This window comes from Mytilus edulis, chromosome 4 (assembly GCF_963676685.1).
Source record: "Mytilus edulis chromosome 4, xbMytEdul2.2, whole genome shotgun sequence".
In the NCBI taxonomy this organism is placed as follows: Eukaryota; Metazoa; Mollusca; class Bivalvia; order Mytilida; family Mytilidae; genus Mytilus; species Mytilus edulis.
In genome coordinates, this window is record NC_092347.1 from 42,350,685 (window position 1) to 42,375,149 (window position 24,465).

The 24,465-nt window shown below is 32.3% G+C and overlaps 1 protein-coding gene across 11 annotated transcripts in view; it reads right to left on the reverse strand.

Moving 5' to 3' along the window:
* The window catches only part of LOC139521893 (fringe glycosyltransferase-like), a 50,338-nt gene that overhangs the window by 12,054 nt on the left and 13,819 nt on the right, over positions 1-24,465 (reverse strand). For 4 of the 11 annotated variants that reach the window (XR_011664084.1, XM_071315595.1, XM_071315597.1 and 1 more), the window contains 7 exons: positions 22,303-23,614; positions 21,673-21,765; positions 19,828-19,893; positions 12,532-12,700; positions 9,564-9,612; positions 6,381-6,423; positions 1,390-1,449 (listed from right to left, as the gene is read on the reverse strand). Coding sequence is in view for 10 of the 11 variants with exons in the window: in XM_071315595.1 (XP_071171696.1) it covers positions 1,390-1,449; positions 6,381-6,423; positions 9,564-9,612; positions 12,532-12,558 (179 nt within the window). In the remaining variant the exon portion in view is untranslated. Of the gene's footprint in view, positions 1-1,389; positions 1,450-6,380; positions 6,424-9,563; positions 9,613-10,525; positions 10,575-11,795; positions 11,984-12,531; positions 12,701-19,827; positions 19,894-21,672; positions 21,766-22,302; positions 23,615-24,465 lie in introns of those variants that run through there. The other 7 variants (XM_071315594.1, XM_071315591.1, XM_071315593.1 and 4 more) reach the window with 5 other exon arrangements.

Consider the following 24,465-nt stretch of genomic DNA (forward strand, 5'->3'; position numbering starts at 1 on the left):
AAGTAAATTTTGTGAAAATAAAATTCCATTTTTTCCGTATTTTACTGATAATTGGACTTAGTTTTTCTGCGGGAAAACATTACATACACTCTGTGGTTAAAGTTTTTAAAATTTAAATAACTTTCTTAAACTATCCTGGATTTCTATCAAACTTTGACAGAAGCTTATTTATGATCATAAAATAGTATCCAGAAGTAAATTCTGTAAAATGACAAATCCATTTTTTCCATAATATTTTACTTTAAATGGACTTTTTTTCTGCCAGGAAACAACACATTCACTCTGTGGTTAAATTTTTTTAAATTTTGATAACTTTCTTATACCATGTATACTATTTTTTATTTGTACCAAACTAAGACAGAAGCTTGTTTATGATCAAAAGCTAGTATCTAGAAGGACATTTTTTTAATATTTTGTACCTGTGTATCTGTATTTTACTTATAAATGGACTTAGTTTTTCTTATAGTTAACATTACATCCAGTCTGCAGTTAAAGTTTTTAAAACATTTATTAGATTCATAAACTATCCAGGATTTTTTATGGAACTTGGACAGAAGCTTCCTACAATCCAAACATGGTATCAAGCAGAATATTTTTATTGATTTTTTCCCTCATTTTTGTTGATCCTGCAATTTACAGCAAAAGTAGGCGAGACACTGGGTTCCGCGGAACCCTTACAAATTTTTATGTATATTTAGCAGAATTTATCAAGTTGAAATGTGAGCTTTAAGTATTTGGTAAACATGGAATTGATGACTGATTGAATTCAAAATGTATCATATGCATGGTACCACAAGCTCACATGATTGATTTAATTTTTGTTGCTTAATATTCAGTGGCAAATATTTCATTCATGTTCACGACGAGAAGAGATTAACAATTAATACAATCGGGTTCTGTTAAGAATGATGTCTGGGATGAAGGTGAGTGAAATTTGGGCTATCACTGGAAAATGCAGGTATATGTAAATTGATTAGGGACAGATATTTTGCGCAGGCTAAAGGACACCCAACTCTGGCAAGCCTTGAAGGGTTGTACCGCTTGTCAGAAGAAGACCCAAGTGACCGTATTCATATCCCCCATCCAACCTTAGGGTCAAACAAGTTCACATGAAGCTTGATATCAAATTTAAGGGAAATGATAGATAGTTCTTGAGTAAAATATGATGATGATGTCATACATGGCAATAAATATTATCTTCATATAGTCCTAAAATTGGCAGTTTATAATGTTAATTCAATAAACAAAACATTCTTGGAAATAGAATGTTTCAGGTTAGGTCAGTGTAGATGAAACAAATTAATCTTGATTTGCTGTTAATCATTTAGAAAGTTATCAACTTATTTCATCAACTGCATGTCTTAATTATTTCTTTTTTAATTAATATACCTTTTTTCACTTTCCATGAACATGTCATATTCTCTAGCCATCTTACAGCACAATCCTTGTCTAAAATAGAAAAAAGAATATTGGATCATTTTTGTGGATAGAGTACATGGAGTTCTGCAAATCGTCATGTGGGTTATCTTTTCCCACCCTGATTCAATATATAATACATGATGGTAGACGGTTATTTTCATATGTTTTTGTGCTCAACCCAGTATTTATGACTTGTGAATTTCCTGTAAAATTAAACAATGCACAACAACTGAAAATATTTTCACATTACACTCTTCCTCTAACAGGGAGGTAACTTGATAACCAAAAATGATAAGTTACTAATTATATATAACAGGCAATATGCAAAGTTCAGTGATAGTAAGTTTCTCAGGGTCCTTTCTTGTTTTAAAGAAATTAGTCACACGATATTATCAGAAAGTAAGGAACTATACATCATTTGCATGAATTATCAGTAAAATTTTAGGTAAACAAAAATTCACATGACCCTAAGATTTCAGAAATGTAATGAATAAGAAGGTGAAAATTAGAAAAGTGTATTCTAAGTGCAAACCTAAATGTATTAGTCTTTCCTTCCACATCGTTTGACTTCAGCAATACAAGGCAGATGCAAAGGAAAATATCAATGTTACATAATTTGATCAGATTTAACTTAGTAAATTGATTGGTGTTGAACACAACTTTCAGCACTTTATTGCTATCGGGTGATGGTCAGATTTTATCGGTGAAGGAAGCCAGTGCCTAGAGAGAACCATGCCACCAACCTTTGGTAGGAAAACTTACAATCCTAGTAATGTGGGACTAGACCTTACAACATCAGTAATCTGACAAGCTAATAGTACAGTAGTATTACTACTTAGACCACTCAGCCGGCGTTTTGCATTTGCGCCGATTTTTTCTTTCATTTGCGCCAATTTTTTTTTTTCAATTGCGCCGATATTTTTACAGGTAAATTACAGGTGAACAGATATAAGAAGATGTGGTATGAGTGCCAATGAGAGAACTCTCCATCCAAGTCATGTTATTTTTCATTTATCATTATAGACCTCTTCCGTTAGCCACTTGTACAAATTTAATGAATCACCATGGGGAGGTGGAAGAAGGCCTACAAGATACATTTCCAGACTTTTTCCTTGACCGTACCCATAGTTCTTTAGCCTCTGTGTCTTTTGGACATCTGCCACATGATTATGCTCGTTCTGTGTTTTGACAATAGAATCTGTGGTGACTCTGGCTTTACACGATTTTATGGTACATTTGTAGGATATGTTGTTATGTTTCAGGACATTAACTAACCTTCCAATATGTATGGCCCTCTTTTGGCTCGTTTCAGTGTGCAATATGTCCATCATGTTACAACGAAGTTCCAGAACAATATGAATCAAAATTAACATAAATGAACCAGATTTTACCAGTGGTATCATATAGTATAGTACATGTACAAGTATTAACGTACCTGTAAATCTAATTACAGTGGCATAGCTAGGTCATATTTACGTGTACGCCCGAACCTTGGCGAGGAATTCAAGATACCAAAACGGGTAAATGTCAAACAATTGCTGTAGTGGGTTAGAACTAGGGAGCGAACCGGAATCTAAAGATATACCATTTCTGTCATTAAAAACTCATCAGTAGCAGCATACTTTAGAATCTTAATGGTTTATTTGTTATGTCAAATATTCATGTTGTTTTTTTAAATATATTGGCTATTGGATTTAGAAAAAATGTCAAAACCAGTAACTTTAAAAATATATTCAAAAAGAGCTGTGGGAGTAAAGCACTCAACCAACAAACCCACATATTTTATGTCCAAATTTCGTAAAAGAGGGACGAAAGATACCAGAGGGACAGTCACACTCTAAATCGAACACAGAAAACTAAAAAATAAACAACAAGAACCCAACAAAAAACTAAGGGTGATCCTAGATGCTCCGGAAGGATACGCAGATCCTGCTCCACATGTGGCACCCGTGGTGTTGCTCATGTTCAGTAAATAGTCTTATTCGGTAGGTCACATTCATGAAAGGGAAGGAGATTGTAGTTACGGTGTAAGGACATATCCGATATCATTATTGAAACGGTTATTTCATAACAGTCAAACAACTCGCGATGAAGTCCGTAAAATTTACGAAGGGATTATTTCATTTCACCATTTGGAACTCTTGGTTTAATAGCTTCCTTGTGAGCAGCAATCCTCTACCAAGAAAATCATGATAGGAAATCATGTGCAAGCACGCAAATATCATATCAATTGGGAGATATATACCCCGCATGCAGGTGCTGTTAGAATGTTGCAACTTAGAAATGGAAAGTTCATAAATTGAACATGTAATAATTCATATTCAGAGATATTCAGGTGCAATATTTGATATCGTAAAAGTTTCTGTTGGACACTGGTTCTCGTCTGGAATGTTCATCGCAAAAGTTTATCAGTCCATGACTGGATTTAGACAAAGTTTTGACAAAGAAATTGAGCTGATGTGCTTCTTACAAGTTCTTTCTATTTTCTGTAGATTTTTTTTTATCAAATTCAAGTGTACGCCCGGGCGTTTTGACGTAAACGTAGCTACGCGCCTGAATTAGGAGCAAACATAAAATCGGCGCAAATGAAAAAATGAAATCGGCCCAAATGAAAGAATGAATATTTTCTAAATCGGCGCAAATGTCATACGCCCCACTCAGCCAAGTGCTACCACCCCCATGATTTCATCAACCGCCCTTTTTAATGATGCTGAAACAACAACTTTCTCGAAAATCCTATTTCACTAAACAAAATACTCTAAGAATCTGCGGCTCTTTTTGCACTTCCATAATAGAGAAATATCTTTGTTGCATTATATGTACATTCCTAAATGCAGGTCCTGGGATTCTGAACTAAGTGATGGTTTGTACAGTAATACACTATGAAAAATCTCCCTAGATATTAAACGGTAATTTACCAGTGTTGTTATCTCAAATCACCAGAAAATGAGTAACCATCTGTGTTATTGTAATTTACTCTAAACCCAAAGGGGTGAATTTTACTGAATCATCCTGTGCGTATTGCACAAGTTATATGTGGGTCAACTGGGATTCAATGACACATAAATAAAATGCATATAAAAGCAGTTTTTGTATCACTGGTTTATTGTTTCAGTTTGAAGACAAATATTTATCATTATCAAATAATTTACCAAAATCTGATTAAGACATAATTGAAATAAAATGACTATTTCAAATGATGAGACTGTCATTAAAGTGAGAGGGTTAGCGCTATACTATCAGGTTTAATCCACCATTTTCTACATTTGAAAATGCCTGTACCAAGTCAGGAATATGACAGTTCTTGTCCATTCGTTTTTGATGCGCTTTGTTATTTGATTTTGCCATGTGATTATCATGATTATGGACTTTCCGAATTGATTTTCCTCTAAGTTCAGTATTTTTGTGATTTTACTTTTTCAAAAAGATTTATAAAGAGATTGAAAATTAATTACAGGCTGCAACAGGGGTTAAAAAATCCACTAGCCCGACGCCCGGGACTAGATCATTTACGCCTCGGGCAATTAAAATGTGTAATCCGATATGCCCGACGGACTAGTAACAAAAAAAGTCTTGACGTTTCCAAAATAGAAAGTGAAAAATCCCTTCATCACTATTCTATGTTAGCCATTTCGATGCAATTAAGTCATCCGGGATTCCAAGAATTTGAACTGGTTTGTACAGGTCCTGTTGTACATATTTTAAAACAAGAACAAATAACTCTGGCATGTTTGGGTGGCCTGGTATCATGTGTTGATTGCAATTCTCGTACTTTAAATATCGATTTCTTGTACCATGGCTTGGGGTATTGTACATTGCTTATCATGCCGAGATTTTAAATTAACGGTATTTGGGGGTATGATGTATTGATTGGTATTGACCTGTCTTGTTGCACAGCTCTTGAGCACGAAACCATGCCACAAAATATTTCTTAAAATTTTAGTGCGAGAACCCCAGGAACTTCGTCAGTTTCAAAACGAAAAACGGTAGATGAAGGGAGTAACGAGGCTGAAAATTCATCCCACAAAAATGCTAAATACGACAGGGAAAAGCCGCGGAAAAAAAATAAAAGTGTCCAGGACTCGCACATGTTCGTACTTATTTGCCGGCATTTTCCTTTGATCTATTGTTTTTTCTCTTTGATCTTTACAATTTGGCCAAAAAATCACGCATTCACTTCCTGAAAAGTTGGCCGAACTGGGACACAGTGATTCCCCTGGCAAGGTTGGCTGTTGCTAATGAAAAAAAAACAGACAATGCTCTGTGAATATTGCCGTTAGTTGCCCCAAGCATGCCAATAAAAAGTCTGCTTTGAATGTGGGAACAACTAAGTTAGGATAAGCACCAAAAGAATAAATAATAGATCAACAAAAATTATTAAATACAGTGTATAATGTCTCCTTCAGAACAAAGGACACCCACTTTGTATTATGCAGCAAACTCTTGATTTTTAAGGCATACTAGGGCTAGCAGGTCAGTTTTGGTGGACTAGCAGTTCTTCCAACAGGGCTAGTAAAATCCTGCTGCCAATAGGTCCTGGGCTAGTTAGCTGTAACAAAATTTTTTAACCCCTGTGCAAGCTACATTTTGTCCAACATTATAGACTAAAATTAAGAAAATTTTAATTCATGACCAACATTCTGACTAAAAAATGTAACAAAATCATCTTCATTTGAGGGGAATAAGTTTAACTATAACGAATGGGCTGACAATATACACAACTTATTTGTAAATCTTGTCATGCTACCCTAAACCTTGGAATAATTCTAAATTTCAGATAAAAAATTTCACACTTTTTTTTCTGAAAACTTGACATCGGTAACTATTGCAATTTCAACTATTTTCCAAGAAGAAAGAAATGACAATACACTGAAATTGTGTTCTCAAATTGCATAAAGAATGTTGATATAATGTAGTTGACATTTCTCTGATCATATTTACATTTCAATCTAAGTACTTACCTGTAATGTGAATCTGCACAAAACGTGTTGATGAAATGATCAGCTTAAAAAAAGAAAATAGAAAGATTATGCTAATACATTTTTTGTAATTCTTTTTTTCTTCAGACATGTCAGATTTTTATTCTAAATTCAAGTTGGTCTAAATAAAATTATAAGGACGGATATCCCATCAAAGTATACTGTGGATTCAGTATAATCATGATAATTCAAGAGATACACTTTCATTGGATTACATCAGTAAAAGTAACAAGTTTAAATGTTCAACATTGTCTATCGATTTGTATGCAGATGTTGACAAACCACCAGATTGAAATACCCCAAAAAATAAATGAATCCACAGTTCTTAGATCTTTATCAGGTTTATATTGAATAATCTTAAATTTAAGTTACCATATGATTACATATATGATAAAAGAAAATCTCGTCATTTTAATTGATATACTAGAACACACCTGTGATATCGCGGGTTCGTGACTGAATTAAAATATATAACTATGTGTAAGCCTTATTTTTAAAGTATTGGTATTGTCATCTGATAAAGTCATGCCGATTATAAGATACACAGTTTTCTCTGCTTTCAAAATTTTTCTGTTTGAACCCGTTGACCTGGGACTTATCAATTATTGGTAATATTAATTATTAGGAAAACAAAAGGTCCTGGAATGGAGTATTTTTCAATCAACAGCATTGTAAATAAAGTTGAATTCTTTTATTTGCTGTTTTACGTCATGCCCGCTAACAAATTAAAAACTGTACCTGTACGCCTTATTTTAGGTCCAGATTTTTAGTATTCGTATTGTTATCTTAGAAAGTCTTACTGATTAAAATACTACACTAGGGAACAATTTGACAATGATTGAATTTAGTAGTGTCAACCATGTGATTATAACCTGTATATATATAGCAAAATCCTAAATACACTGTTTGGTGGTGCGCCTGTCAAATGCGGAACGTACACATAAGGTAATAGGTAACAGGTGAATATACTATTGGTATCGGCATTGGATTCGACGCGGAACTTGTTAATTATTAGCAATATTAATTGTGGAAAACAAAAGGGTCTGGAGTGGTGTAATTTTTAATCTACACCATTGTCCTATATAAGTTATATATAAAGTTGAATTCTTTGAATTGTCGTTTTTACCACATGACGGCTGACAATAGATAAGTATCTTTGTTCAATATAGAATAACTAATCTTGTACTATCATTAGACTATACAATTTAAGGGAGCTACCATTTGATTTTTATGGGGGGGGGGGGGGGGGGGGGCTAGGATGAAATTTGAAAAAAATAGGCAAGACAGGAGTTTTGAGTAAAAAAAAAAGCAGGATGAGACAATTGCAAAAAAAAAAAGTCAGGACGACAATTTAGGTAAAAAAAAGTCAGGATAAACTAAAAAAAAAAAGCAGGAACAAACAGAGTGAAAAATAAAAAGGCAGGACAGAGATTACAGCTAAAAAATGCAGGACAAAATTTTTCATCCTAGCCCCCCCATAAAAATCAAATGGTAGCTCCCTAAGAATGGTTAATTTGCATTTATTGAAATTAAAACAAAGGGTATCTGAAAGATTAATCAAATACAACACTTAAAAGGATGTACCTGTTTATAATTCAGCATAAATTTAAACACATGCATAGGATGTTGTACAATAGTAGAACTTTCCTCAATACAAGGGGGGCTAACATACATGTGTATGAAGTGAAATATCATTGATTCATTGATATACCACAATGATTACGAGTCTGACCTTAAGCTATAACAATCAGACATAAATTTAAAGGGAAGATGGCATTAATCCAATTTGAATGATGAGGAACAAAATGATCAGACAAGAGGTTATCTCCCCTTAGGACAAAGATGTACTTTAAAGAGAGTTTATATGTTCTATTACAGTCAGGAAAGTGACGAGACGGCATTCTTGTCTGACTGGAAAAATGTACTGAAATTAAACTTCTTTCATGATCATCATTAAACCTCTAACATGCTGACATATCATATCAAACCTCTAACGTATTGACCCAACAGACATTAACAGCGGGTAATTTCTTTGAAAATTGAAGCTGTAAGCAAATTCTAAGGTTTCTTTCAATTAGCATGAATAGTGTTTTAATTTAAAAGTCTTTGAAGTTGATTTGTTGATAAACCTTTAACTTTAAAGTATTTACAAACATGATAAATTTAAGGGAAACAAGTGAAACTGCGAGCTACTGCTCACTGATGATACCCCCGCTGCAAGTGGATAATATTAATAGTGTAAAAATATGCAAGTGTTAGGTAAACAGGAAGTTGTCGAGTGATGAATCTGTAAACGCATCACACGGTATAGCTGACTTATATAAATCCTGAAACCAAATTTCAGAAATCCTTGTATTGTAGTTCCTGAGAAAAATGTGACGAAAATTTTCAACTTGGCTATCACGTGTAAAATCATACAAGTGTTCGGAAACAGGAAGTTGTCAAGTGATCAATCTGAAAACGCATCACACGGTATACATGTAGCTGACTTAGATAAACCCTGAAACCAAATTTCAAAAATCCTTGAATTGTAGTTCCTGAGAAAAATGTGACGAAAATTTTCAACTTGGCTATCATGTGTAAAATCATACAAGTGTTCGGTAAACAGGAAGTTGTCAAGTGATCAATCTGAAAACGCATCACACGGTATAGCTGACTTAGATAAACCCTGACAGCAAATTTCAGAAATCCTTGTATTGTAGTTCCTGAGAAAAATGTGACGAAAATTTTCAACTTGGCTATCATGTGTAAAATCATACAAGTGTTCGGTAAACAGGAAGTTGTCAAGTGATCAATCTGAAAACGCATCACACGGTATAGCTGACTTAGATAAACCCTGAAACCAAATTTCAGAAATCCTTGTATTGTAGTTCCTGAGAAAAATGCGACGAAAAATATTCATGGGACGGACGGACTGACTGACAGGACAGACAGAGGTAAAACAGTATACCCCCCCTTTTTTAAAGCGGGGGTATAAAAAGCATTTTGCTTAAGAATAAATTACATTTGGTATGTTATTGTTTATCAGCATACATGTACTTCATTGTATCCCAAAATAATTTGTAAAAAAAAAGATAAAAAAATTACAGTAATTTTTAACTCAAACTTCATGCATGTAACATTAACATGTATATACCATGTATACCTGACTATAGAAAAACTTACCATGAACATTTTCTGGAATGGGTGAATCATTATCTGTAAATATATAGGTCTGAAAAGGAGAATATATAGAACTGTTATCATGTACTAGAATGAAACAATACATTTTGTTCATGACATAAAAGCTGGATGTATTTTGCACATCTAGCATATATATACAATGACTTTTATTATTATGTAAAAATTATTATGTAAAACTATATTGATTATAATTTAAAATTAAATCTACAAAGGAGTAGGTTCAGTAAGACCCCTTTTTGGCCCCAAAATATAGCAGTTTTACAAAATTGTTAAAATGTAAACCTTTAGTTATTTATTGGACAGTAGAATGCTTCTGCTACATAAATATGGGCTGTTTTTTGACAATACAATGCACATATATCCGGTACTAGCACCATTAAGTCATGCTAAATTACTGAAATCCTCATAATTCTAGCATTTTAGTTAAATTTTAGACGGTTTTCGTGTAAAACAAAAGTGGCCGCATTCGTGTTCATCCTTAATATTGAAATGTAAGTTGTATTTTATGATATAACATAACATATATAAAGGTTGAGGATGAACACGGATGCGGCCACTTTCATTTTTACCAAAAACCATCTGAAAAGTGACATTTTTCAGCATATTAGGTAGATTTTTCATATTTGAGCATGAATCGGATCGTTTTTAATGACTAAATCTGTTATAATCTTTCACATAAACTAATTAATTCAAATAAAATAGACACTTAAGTGTTTAAAAAGTGGTCAAAATCTTTCGTCAGATGAACCTGAAATTTGAGGCCAAAATCGGTCCTTACCGGACCTACTCCTTTAATAATTTTCCTATACTTCAAAGATATTCATGTAACTTCATTATCTGTTTTCTGTATAAATTCATATTTTTTTCATTTTCTGTTTATACATGTACATGAATTTGTGTTTCTTTCATTTTCTGATTCATTTTAATAAATTTTGAACATTTACCAGGCATGTACATCATTCATGTCATTCAGAATTTCTGTTTAGCATCACAAAATTTTGTATCAAGCTTGAGTTGTCATTGATATCATCATGATCAAACTAATTTATAAAATCTTACACATGTAATTAACAATTCAAGTATAAAGGGCAACGTTCGTCATACCTTCAACATCAACTTCAATCAAATGCTTTGAATCTCTAAATGCAAGTGTTCATGCCAAACACTCACATGATACCACATGGACTTAACCTTATACAGGGAAGATAAAACCCGTGGATTCCGGTAAAAAAGTTTTGAGCGGGAAATACAAATATAAGATTTTCGGTAGGAACGAAAAATAATTAAAATAAAATATTGCTGGTAAATACAAATAAAAGATTTTCAGTCAGAACGAATTTATAGGGTCGGTCGGTAAAGGGCAAACAAACAATATTTTAATTTAAGCCTAACCAGTGTAATTTTTCTGACAAAACAGTTGGTTCAAAATTTTTTAAAATTTTTATATTTTTGTTAAAGGGTCAAAGTAAATGCATTGGCAAAGTTTTATGAAAATTAAACAAGCCAAATTAATTTAAGTGAAAGTGTTGGGTACCACCTTAAGACAAAAAAAAAATTAAAACTAGTATCTCAATTGTTTGTAAAACAATTGAAAGGTCTTTCCTGTAAAAGTGATGTTTTCGTAATGTACCTTGTACGACCTTTCGTTTGATATACGACAAGCATACCTTCTGAAACTTTCCACTTTTAACACTTAATGACCTCATACGCCTACATTTTTGAGATCGGAATTATGATATAAATAACATAGAGTAGATGAGCTTTCATTTGATATGCAACAACTCTATGTTCTAGAAAGTTAGATTTTTGCACTTATTTACCCTATCCAACTAATTTTTGGAGGTCTGGATTTGATATTTCCAATGTACACATCATGACCTTTCATTTAATATACAACAACCCTATCTTAAAAGAAAACTTATTTTTTGCACTCAATGACCCCATCCAACCCATTTTTGGGAGACGTCAATTTTAAATTTGAAATGTACCTTTATGTTCTTTCATTTGATATGCGACAACCTTACCATCTGAGAAATTTGAATGTTTGCACTAAATGAACCCACTCGTCCTCCTGGGATGAAAAGGGGGTTTAAAATTTTCATTTTTAAGTAGAGTTTATTTAGACCTTCAATTTGATATATCAGATGACCCAATTTGATAAAGTGCAAAAAATGATGCAATATCAACTATATAAATAGAAGTTATGAAACTTACAAAGTCAATGCAAAAATTTTTGGCGTTTTTTCCATGGAATGTTTTTGGTATTTGGTCAAACATAGAACTATGTTAACCTCTTCAATTTCTAAAACATTTTTAGAGGTACGCTCTTGTTCATTCAGAAATACATGCCTCCGCTGGCAAAACTTCAAACTGCATTATCTCTACAGCAACAATAGATATCTAAAATCTGTTAAATGATAAATGATCTACAGTTGAAGGACAACATTATAGAAAAAGAATTGGGACAATTTCAAAGTTCACCAAGGTCACAATTAATCATCAAATATATGATGCAATACCAAACTTAAGAACCGGAAGTCGTAGAGACACGGGACTAGCACCACTTGTGCTCAACCTGTTCAGACAGTATCGAGAAGGAAATTTTTATTGATGTTTTTCCTCATTTTGTTGAGTCTGCGATTAACAGCAAAAGTAGGCGAGACACTGGGTTCCGCGGAACCCTTACGAATTTTTTTTACTATTAGCATTTGATTAAAAAATGACGTTAATAGAGTTAACTCCCTTTAGTGTTATATACCCTTTAATACTTTGAGTAATATGCCATAAAGGGATTTTAGTCAACATACCTCAATTATTTCCACTAATATGCCATAAAGGGATTTTAGTCAACATACCACAATTATTTCCTCTATCAGTTTTTTATAAATTTTTGTCTCATAAAAAAAAATTGCTCAGAGCAGATAGTTTAAAAAACATTTTTTACGCCTACCTTTTCCATGATCAATCGCCATTTCATATCTTCTGCTACTTAAATATCAAGTCCTGAAGCCACACATGTTTTAATTTTTGTTCACAAATGGGCAAATGGGCAATCTTATCATTGCAATATGACTTCCCAATTTAAGGTCTAAAATAACAGTAGTTTAAAATCTGAATTCCTGAAAAGGATAAGATGACAATTTACAATTTGTATTTCCTATCATCATATTTTATTTACTGAAGCATTTTTAAATGTGTTGTGTACCTGCTGATATAGTCCAGGCAATTACTGAAAACAGTAATATTACTTTTTTATATAATATTACAAGTAAAAGTAATATTACAAAAAATAGTACTATAGTAGCATTTTCCATCTCCATATTTGGTTGCTCTGGCGTCTCTATCTGATTTTGCAGAAGTGATGAAACTGATTTTGATCCATCTTTTATTTACCATGTAATTTGATACTAAAACTATGTCATGATGTCTCCAGCCTCGAGTTAAAGGCAGCATTAGTGATTTTTAGCCTTATGTTACAGTTCTATGTAATATAGGCATTTTCTAGTAATATTACTGTTTTATTTAGTTAGAGACTATATTTCACATTTCAGTAATATAACAATATTACAGTTTTTGGTAATACAAGAATTATATTACTATTTTTTGTAATATTACTTTTACTTGTAATATTATATAAAAAAGTAATATTACAGTTTTCAGTAATTGCCTGGACTGTGATAACAGCAAAATAAAATTTCATGTAGACAAGAAAAGATACCAAAGAAGACATCATAAGTCTTAACTTGTGTCTCATTCCCTTTGATGATTACAAATAAAATATGTTTATATTAAGGGGCTCTCCAGTATAAATCTTTTTTTTCTTTCTAATATATGATTTCTTTATATTTTTCTATAAACATGATAAATGAACTTTATCATATACTTAATAGAACAAGAGGCTCTCAAGGGCCTGAATCGCTCACCTGGTAAACAATGCCTTATTGAACATATTGAACCATGCCAGGCAAACATGTACAGCTAACAATTCTTCAATATTAGAAATACAAGTTCTACCATGTTTACATGTTTCCTTCTAATATAATATGCATACAAGAAGAGGGGCAGGACGTTATTTTTATTACATTATAGTTACAATAAAAGAATTTTAACAATAAAATTGTTATTGTTACATTATTAAATTGTTATTCTTTCGAATTTCTTCATTCATGATTTGGATTTATTCCACTGCTGAGAAGGGGCAAGGGGCTCCAATAACAGCAAAACAGTTAAATGATTTCATTAATAACAGTTAGGCATGGACCATTTAACTTGTAGGGGGACATGGTTTTTTTTCTGGTCAGAATATTTTCTATTTTTTGGAAGTAGCACAACAAATTATTTTTTTTGCAAATTGCAAATTGAAAATTTCAGGACAGGTAGACCTTGACCTAATAAATATTTTAACTTCTAGTCTTATTTGCTCTAAATGCTGGAGTTTTTTAGATATAAGCCAAAAACTGCATTTTACCCTGTGTTCTATTTTTAGCCATGACGGCCATGTTTTTAGACAAAATAGAAAATAAAACACAAACTTTATTTTATACACCCTACTGATCATTCAGTTGAAGTTTGGTTGAATTTGGTTGAGTAGTTTTAGAGGAGAAGATTTTTTAAAGTTAGCAAATATGATGAACAAATTGTGAAACAATTGTCATTAAAGGACAATAACCCCTTAAGGGGTCAATTGACAATTTTGGTCATATTTAACTTATTTGTAGATCTTACTTTGCTGATCATTTTTGCTGTTTACAGCTTATCTTTATCTATAATGATATTCAAGATAATGACCAACCAGATGCTCCGCAGGGCGTAGCTTTATACGACCGCAGAGGTTGAACCCTGAACGGTTGGGGAAAGTATGGACACAACATTCAAGCTTGATTCAGCTCTAAATTTGGATTGTGATTAAGTAGTTGACACAGCATAGGTTTCTGACACAGAATGAATGTGTTCTAATGAACTTAAAATTTTTGTTTTCTCTTAGAGCAATTCACTATGCTGTTGAATATTAATCCTCTCAAAAAAATGTTTGAAGAAATTTTCTTTTTTATTTATGAAATTTCAAATGAGAAAAATTGAACCCAATTTTTTTAATCACATCCCCCTTTCCCTTATTCCAAAACTAATCTCAATTAAAATTTCTAATGGAGTTTGCAACAATAACTACTCATTTAAATACATCATAAAATATTAAGATGTAAAAAAACTGCTTGTTATCACTGAATGGTAAAGATTATTTTAATTTATCAGTTGGTAGTAAAAAGTGAATATACATTGTATATTGTTTATAACAAAGATTTAAGTTGATTCTGGACAAAGAAAGATAACTCCAATTAAAAAAAAATCTTGCTATTGCACAATATTTTGCAATTAGATATTTCTTGCTTACTATTCTGGACAAAGAAAGATAACTCTAATTAAAAAAAAAATTTGCTATTTCACAATATTGTGCAATTAGATATTTCTTGCCATTGTGCAATACTGTGCAATTGAAAAGACTTGATATTGCACAATACTTAATATAATAATTTTAGATCCTGATTTGGACCAACTTGAAAACTGGGCCCATAATAAAAAATCTAAGTACATTTTTGGATTCAGCATATCAAAGAACCCCAAGATTTCAATTTTTGTTAAAATCAGACTAAGTTTAATTTTGGACCCTTTGGACTTTAGTGTAGACCAATTTGAAAACAGGACCAAAAATGAAGAATCTACATACACAGTTAGATTTGGTATATCAAAGAACCCCATTTATTCAATTTTTGATGAAGTCAAACAAAGTTTAATTTTGGACCCCGATTTGGACCAACTTGAAAACTGGGCCAATAATCAAGAATCTAAGTACATTTTTAGATTCAGCATATCAAAGAACCTCACTGATTCATTTTTTGTCAAAATCAAACTAAGTTTAATTTTGGACCCTTTGGACCTTAATGTAGACCAATTTGAAAACGGGACCAAAAGTTAAGAATCTACATACACAGTCATGACAGTTAGATTCGGCATATCAAAGAACCCCAATTATTCAATTTTGATGAAATCAAACAAAGTTTAATTTTGGACCCTTTGGGCCCCTTATTCTGTTGGGACCAAAACTCCCAAAATCAATACCAACCTTCCTTTTATGGTCATAAACCTTGTGTTTAAATTTCATAGATTTCTATTTACTTATACTAACGTTATGGTGCGAAAACCAAGAAAAATGCTTATTTGGGTCCCTTTTTGGCCCCTAATTCCCAAACTGTTGGGACCTAAACTCCCAAAATCAATACCAACCTTGCTTTTGTAGTCATTAACATTGTGTTTAAATTTCATTGATTTCTATTTACTTAAACTAAAGTTATTGTGCGAAAACCAAGAATAATGCTTATTTGGGCCCTTTTTTGGCCCCTAATTCCTAAACTGTAAGAACCAAAACTCCCAAAATCAATCCCAACCTTCCTTTTGTGGTCATAAACCTTGTGTCAAAATTTCATAGATTTCTATTTACTTAAACTTAAGTTATTGTGCGAAAACCAAGAAAATGCTTTTTTGGGCCCTTTTTGGCCCCTAATTCCTAAAATGTTGGGACCAAAACTCCCAAAATCAATACCAACCTTCCTTTTGTGGTCATAAACCTTGTGTTAAAATTTCATAGATTTCCATTCACTTTTACTAAAGTTAGAGTGCGAAAACTAAAAGTATTCGGATGACGACAACGACGACGCCAACGTGATAGCAATATACGACGAAAAATTTTTCAAATTTTGCGGTCGTATAAAAACTGCAAAATTTCCTTAAAATTACCAATTAAGTGGCAGCAACCCAACAATGGTTTGTTTGATTCGTCTGAAAATTTCAGGGCTGATAGATCTTGACCTAATGAACATTTTTAACCCCATGTCAGATTTGCTCTAAATGCTTTCGTTTTTGAGATATAAGCCAAAAACTGCATTTGACCCCTATGTTCTATTTAAAGTAAGGGCGGCCATGTTTTTTGACGGATCAAAAATCGAAGTACACACTTTGTGCAGGATAATCTAAGGAACTATCATGCTAAGTTTCATCCAAATCCATTCAGTAGTTTCAGAGGAGAAGATGTTTGAAAAATTGTTAACAACAACAGACGACGACGACGGACGCCAAGTGATGAGAAAAGCTCACATGGCCTTTTAGGCCAGGTGAGCTAAAAATGAAATAAAAAAATTGGGTCACCGTTCATTTACGCTAACAATCTGCCTCTGAAAGAAGCATAATTTTTTGTTAATGTCCTTATTTACTGTTGAACTAATAGGAGAAAAAGAGGTAATATCGAAATAAAAAAAGAACTAAATTACAGAAATCGCTTAAATTTTACAAGTATTTAGTTTATGTACAGCTTTTTGAAAACAATAATAAAAAATATAGGTCATAGATGATTTAAAAAAGATATTTCAACTTTAATGCCAAAAAAATGTATTTTTGCATCAAAGGGAGATAATTTGGAGCTTTTTCAATGCTATAAACATATTAAAAGTCACCTGGGGGCAAACAAAATTGATTTTTTTAGTTGATTTTTGTACCATATCATAAAGCAATAACTAATAGTGTGATGAATAAAATTTGTAATGAAAAAATTCGTAAGGGTTCCACGGAACCCAGTGTCTCACCTACTTTTGCTGTAAATCGCAGGCTGAACAAAAAAAAGGAAAACAAGAGGCTGTCACAACGACAGCAAACCGGATTTATTAACATTTATTTGTGTCCTAGCAATATCACAAGAACCATTACTGATGAATAGTGAAAGGGAAAATCGTCAATATCAAATTTGACCTCCATTTTGTCATCAGTATCAACATATTAAAATTAGAAAAGCTTAGATTGAATGGTTCATGAGTAAATGCAATAAAGTGAATGGAAACGCCATTTTACGATCTTTCAAGAACCATAACTCCTGAACGGTAAAAGTCAAAATCGTCATTATTGAACATGTTGAACTTGACCTCTATTTTGTCATCAGTAACAACATATAAAAATTTCAAAAGCTTTGGTTGAATGGTTCATGAGAAAATGCACGGACATGACTGGAAACACCATTTTTCAATCTTTCAAGAACCATAACTCCTGAACGGTAAAAGTCAAAATCGTCATTATTGAACTTGACCTCCATTTTGTCATCAGTAACAACATATTAAAATTTGGGAAGCTTTGGTAGAACAGTTCATGTGTAAATACACGGACACGACTGGAAACTCCATTTTTCAGTCTTTCAAGAACCATAACTCCTGAACGGTAAAAGTCAAAATCGTCATTATTGAACTTGACCTCCATTTTGTCATCAGTAACAACATATTAAAATTTGGGAAGCTTTGGTAGAACAGTTCATGCGTAAATGCACAGACACGACTGGAAAAACCATTTTTCAATCTTTCAAGAACCATAACTCCTGAACGGTAAAAGTCAAAATCGTCATTATTGAACTTGACCTTCATTTAGTTGTCAGTAACAACATATTAAAATTTTAAAAGCTTTGGTTGAACGGTTCATGAGTTAATGCACGGACAACATTTGATTGACGCCCGAAAAATACTGAAAAAATGAATTTAATTTTTTACAAAATTAAGTTCTGGATACTATCTTATGATCATAAACAAGCTTCTGTCCAAGTTTGGTACAAACCCAGGATAGTTTAAGAAAGTTAAAGTTAAAAAACTACCTTGATCAAAAACTTTAACCTGAACTTTGCTCTATCATTTTCTATGTTCAGTGGATCATGAAACTTGGGTCAAAACTATAATTTGGCATTAAAATTAGAAAGATCATATCATGGGGAACATGTGTACTAAGCTGAATGGACTTCAAATTCTTCAAAAACTACCTTGACCAAAAACTTAAACCTGAAGCGAACGGACACACAGATGGACGAACTAACGAACGAACGAACGGAGGCACAGACCAGAAAACATAATGCCTCTCTACTATCGTAGGTGGGGCATAAAAATGAAATTACATTTAAACTTTTTTTTTACACCAGAAATCAGGGACGTTCTCTGAAAGCAGGAAATATATTTCCTGACTTGTGCTCAACCTGTTCAGACGTCTCAGACTATTTTTACTCAAAAGATTTTATCCTTTAAACAGGAACAGAGGTTAAAGACACATCCAATCAAGGTGCACTCAGTGGGTTGAAAGATGCTTCAGATTTAAGATCCCCCTTGCACACAACACAAATCATGTGGCAAGTCATTATGTTTGTTTTCCTTGATTCCAAATCATATAGAAGCTTCAAAGCAAAAAAGCTTTGATTTAAAATGTTTGATGACTGCAGCATCAGAAAGGTATAAAAAAAAACCAACGCATCGGAAAGATATCACTAAAAACCATCATAGAAAAAAAAAAATTTGGACAAGAATTGCCGATAAAATTTTTCGTGTTGCAGTGATTTTACAAAGTTAGTCGTGGAAAGGGAAACAAACAATAATTAATTTTTGGGCTACATAGCTAGTTGACAAACAATGAATGTTGTGTTAGAACTTTAAAAAATTAAATTGGACATTTACCTGCTATGGTCCAATATACAAAATCTAAATACATGATTTGATTCAGCATATTTTAAAAAGAACCCCAACAATTCAATTTTTGATGAAATCAAAGAAAGTTCAATTTTGGAACCTCTAGAACTCAATGTGGACCAATTTGATAAAGGGGCCCAGACATCACAAATCTAAATAAACGATTAGAATCGGCATATCAAAGAACCCCAATAGTTCAATTTTTGATGAAATCAAACAAAGTTTAATTTTGGACCCTTTTGGCCCCTCATTCCTAAACTGTTGGAACCAAAACTCTAAAAATCAATCCCAATCTTCCTTTTGTGGTCATAGATTTCTATTTACTTATACATACTAAAGTTATTATCCCGAAATCATTGGTCTTGGATGACGCTCAACAAGGCAGATGACAACAACGTATAACAAATATCAACTAAATTTTTTTTAATTATTTTTGCGGTTGTATCAAACGGACATATAAACCCATAACGTTAAAAGTGAATGTACCCAAATTCATGCTTCATTAAAAATTTGTGTGAATAAGCATTGTGTATACATTTTTTATATTATTTGGTTGATGCAAACTTCAGTTAGAGAATGGAAACAGAAAATTCAGCATTGTTTCCATAATTGTAAAGAAATATTTAACTTAAATGGAAATTAAGACCTCATTTAACACAAAATTAAAAATAAAAGGTTGAAAAATAAAAGGCAAAGCTACAATATTTACAAACCTTTCGGCTCACTAATGCCATGAATTGATAGCCATACCACAGTGGTAACATCCTGTGTTATCTGATCTAGAAAAGAAAAAAAATACAAAAATAAATATGTAGTAAATATATATACTGTCTTAAGTGTTGAGGTACAATATCCAATAAAGAAAAATCAATCTAACATTAAGACGAAGTTGCAAGTGTTGAATTAATATTTCTGAATGCAGTTGTTTGCCAGCCCAGAATTCCATCAATTGAGGGCAGTATGTTTATTATACTAAGTGCTTGCAGAAATTAATCCTAACTACATAAGCCAATGTTGTTTATAATTATTAGGATTTTAAATAGCATGAAACATAACCAGTGCTTAACAATTGTAAAGTATTGTGTAACTTATATTCAGAACTGTTAACGTTGGATTATGTTGCTTGATGAATTTGGTGATTAGATTTTGTCAGTTGTCATGGTTGTTGTAGGATTTTTCTTGGATTTCAGTATTTCTGTTATTCTACTTTTTTTGTTATGTATAACAGCACTTACAAAAAGATTTTAATCATTTTAATTAGCCAAACATCATGTAGTCGCCAGAAATATGGTCATTGTATCAAAGCACATGTGAATGGTTCCAGTATGAAAAGAAGATAATTACACTTTTGCGAGATATGAACAAAGAAATGTTTAGCAACATTTTGAAAGCATATATTTCATGCTATTTTCATTGCATGAAGTTTTAGAAGAACAATAATGTATACAAAATCATACATGTACATGTATTATTGGGGAAAAAAAATAAAAGCAAAGGAAGGGTGCTTTGGCTGTTGCCTTTCATTCTAAGGTCATGGTCAAATGGTGAGTACCCTGATTTAACATAAGTGAATTTCTTTGTTAGTGTGAGTAACCCTGCAAAGACGCCATTGGCATTGCAACAATTAATAAAAGTATATTTCAGGTGTAAGTAGGATGACAAAAGTATCTCTTATATTTGGAACTTGTAGCTTAACAGTGGAAAAGGTGTTTTCTAGAATTGATGCCACAGTAAACCAATCTTATTTCTCGGATTTAAACAAATGAGTAAAGGTTCTGTGCTACAAGAAAAAAAAGTATCATAAGTATAATGTGTACATACATTTTGAAGTTATTTTGCATTTTTTACAAAAAATATTTACATGGTAATAATGAGAAGTTCTGTTAATATTCACATGCAAATTTCAAAAACGCACACATGACATAGAGGGAATAAAAAGCCATATCTAGTTGTTACAATGGTCAACAAATATGGTCATAATTTAACTTAGGACTCAATAAAAACCAGCGCATCCCAGCTGGAGAAAACTCTGCAAATTTTGTTTGTTTTTGGATTTGCAAATTTTAAATTCTTCTTCTTGTCTTTATCATGTTTATGTGTTTACAGATTTTTTTACATCATTTAATAATCTCCCACATTCATGACATTTGAATCAAATGATTGATGATTTGAAACAATCACATGGTCACAGTGTGCCCACATATAACGCATCCAAAGACGATTGTGTAAGATTTATTTTAATTCATTCAGAAGTTATATTATAACTTGCTTATTTATAAAAATCTGACATTTTTTTTTTTAATATTGCAATGTATTGTAATGAAAGAAAAAACAGTGTATCGTAATTTTCTGTCGATAAACACATCTACATATTTTGTTCTTGTTATCTACAGAGTTTTATAAAATTCTGTTGAGTGGTTTCAGAGGAGTTGGGATGACTAGAACAGGACTGATGGACAAAGTCAAAAACATTATACCCTACAGAACTTTGATCCATGGGTTATAATTAATGTACATGAAATAAAAATCTCAGACATAAGAGATTTTATTTTACTTACACACAATTTTCCATTAGGATCCCCCATGATGCAAACTGTCACATGTCAGTTCTTACCATGCTGACCAAACCAATCACTCTGTTTTTCTCGATACTGTAACAAAAAAGAAAGATACATGTATAACAAAGGTATATGTTCCATACTCCAAGGTATATCTAAAAGTAAATGTCCATAAAAACTGTCAATACAAAATCCCACTATCATATATCACTATTAGGTAAAAATACCATTTTTTTTTTAATCATTGTTAATGTTCCATTTTCTGTTCATCGTTCCAGAGTTTTATTTTTTTTACACTATCTACATGTATAGTATATAAATACAAATGGTGTTGTGATGTAAACAAATGACACCATAATGACATTTATGTGGTGAAAACAGATACTTTTGCAGTATAAGCTATTTATTTGTCTAGCAAATATGAATAATTGCATACAATTCACATTTTGTATCATAATCCTTCATGCTTAACAAATAAATTATATACATGTACATGTAATCTGGCATATTTGACTGTGAACACTGAATTTGACTGAGAATGTGTATGTATGCATTGAAAGAAGTGAGCTCCTTCTTCATGTGTTCATCAGAAAAAAAATCTAAATTTTATGCATTTGAATAGTTATATACCTTTTATGGCAGGAATTTCATTGCAAACTCCATGATTATTAAAATCTGCTGAGGCTTGAGGTCCTTTAGGATATCCAGTTGTGATTGGTCTTAGTTGATTGTTCAGACTATATGTCTCTTCCAGACATGCATCTGATCCATGGTTTGATACAGTTAATTTTCTCTCCTGAATCTTCACAGAACTGAGCACACTGTAACATTTTCAACATCTCGAATCAGCTGACACTGCTCATGATCACATGCTGAGTATAATTCTAGCCTTTTTGGGTAACTGAGAAGTCAAGTAATGCAATGGTCTGCACGTCTACTCTGAGATGCACAATGTACATGACGTAGTTTAAAATCAATTTTAAGGCACTGCTTTGCTGCAGAAAGCTTATTCTTACAAAACTTGGGCTGTTCATTTGACATACATGTGGATCCCTTATTATGAAGCTCTTCAATCATCTCTTCAAGTCGTGTAAATGTGTCATTTTCATCTGCTGCAATATTGTCTAGACCTTGTAAACTTGTTCTTTTTGAAGCTGCATATGTTTGTAAGATTCTATAAAAGGATGATTTTCTTAATGGAGTAAAGTCAGTTTTTTCACAATAAGAAAGATATATATCATATATATATATTAACCATCTGTGAAAGACATACTGTTCTGACTACATCTGGAATACTTAGACTTTTGCCACAGAGTCCAATTTCATATCTGGTGTTTCATACATTTAACTAACTGATTGAACAAAACAGGAGTCAGTTAAGAATGCCATAGAATGTTTTAATTTGACAGTGTTCATCCTTTGTCTGGGGTATTTTTCTTTGACCATGTCAACTAATCCTGTGGTTTCAATATCTAATATTTAGACTGATAATACACGTAGCTTGAAATGTTAGGTATGTATCTGTTTATATCTGATTTTGTGTATTTTTTGGACAGAACAGCCAGCAGTTGCTACTTTAATACATTGTTTTCAGTCTGTATGTTCATCTTAAATAATGTTAATATAAATCCTTCAGGTAATGAAGTTGTAATTCCAGAAGATAGTATTGCTTTCTTTTAAATTCATCAGACTGGCCAGGTGCAATTCAAATATGTGTGATACTACTTCCTCAGTTTTTCGTGTATAGTATCTTTTGGTGCAGTCTGATGTACTATTCCAAGTTGTTTTAGTTGCAATTTTAAGGAACTCACAGTATTATTTGAGATCAGTGTCAAACAGTTATTAACATTACCAAGTTGATGATCAGTACATGTACTTCCCTGTGCCACAAAAATTCTGACGTCTGACTCCAATTTGATATCTGTGAATCTGTAATAGATCCCTGAAATAAAAGAATACAATTAACAGATATCTATGAACATGATACATTAATAATTCTTATAATAATATGATTTGCATATATCAATAAATAATTGAACGGGATTGGTCAATTTCATTATTCCCCCTTGGTTTACACTTCAATAAATATAAAAAAGATGTGGTATGATTGCCAATGAGACAACTATCCACAAAAGACCAAAATGATACAGACATTAACAACTATATGTCACTGTACGGCCTTCAACAATGATCAAAGCCCATACCGCATAGTCAGCTATAATAGGCCCCGATAAGACAATGTAAAACAATTCAAACGAGAAAATAATACATTAATAATTCTTATAATAATATGATTTGCATATATCAATAAATACTTGAACAGGATTGGTCAATTTCATTATTCCCCCTTGGTTTACACTCCAATAAATATAAAAAAGATGTGGTATGATTGCCAATGAGACAACTATCCACAAAAGACCAAAATGACACAGACATTAACAACTATAGGTCACTGTACGGCCTTCAACAATGATCAAAGCCCATACCCCATAGTCAGCTATAATAGGCCCTGATAAGACAATGTAAAACAATTCAAACGAGAAAACTAACGGTCTATTTATGTAAAACAAGAGGCTGTCACAACAACAGCAAACCAAATTTATTAACATTTATTTGTATCCTGCCAATATCACAAGAACCATAACTGAACCACGGTGAAAATGAAAATCGTCAATATCAAATTTGACCTCCATTTTAAAATTTGAAAAGCTTAGGTTGAATGGTTCATGAGTAAATGCACGGACACAACTGGAAAAGCCATTTTTCAATCTTTCAAGAACCATAACTCCTGAA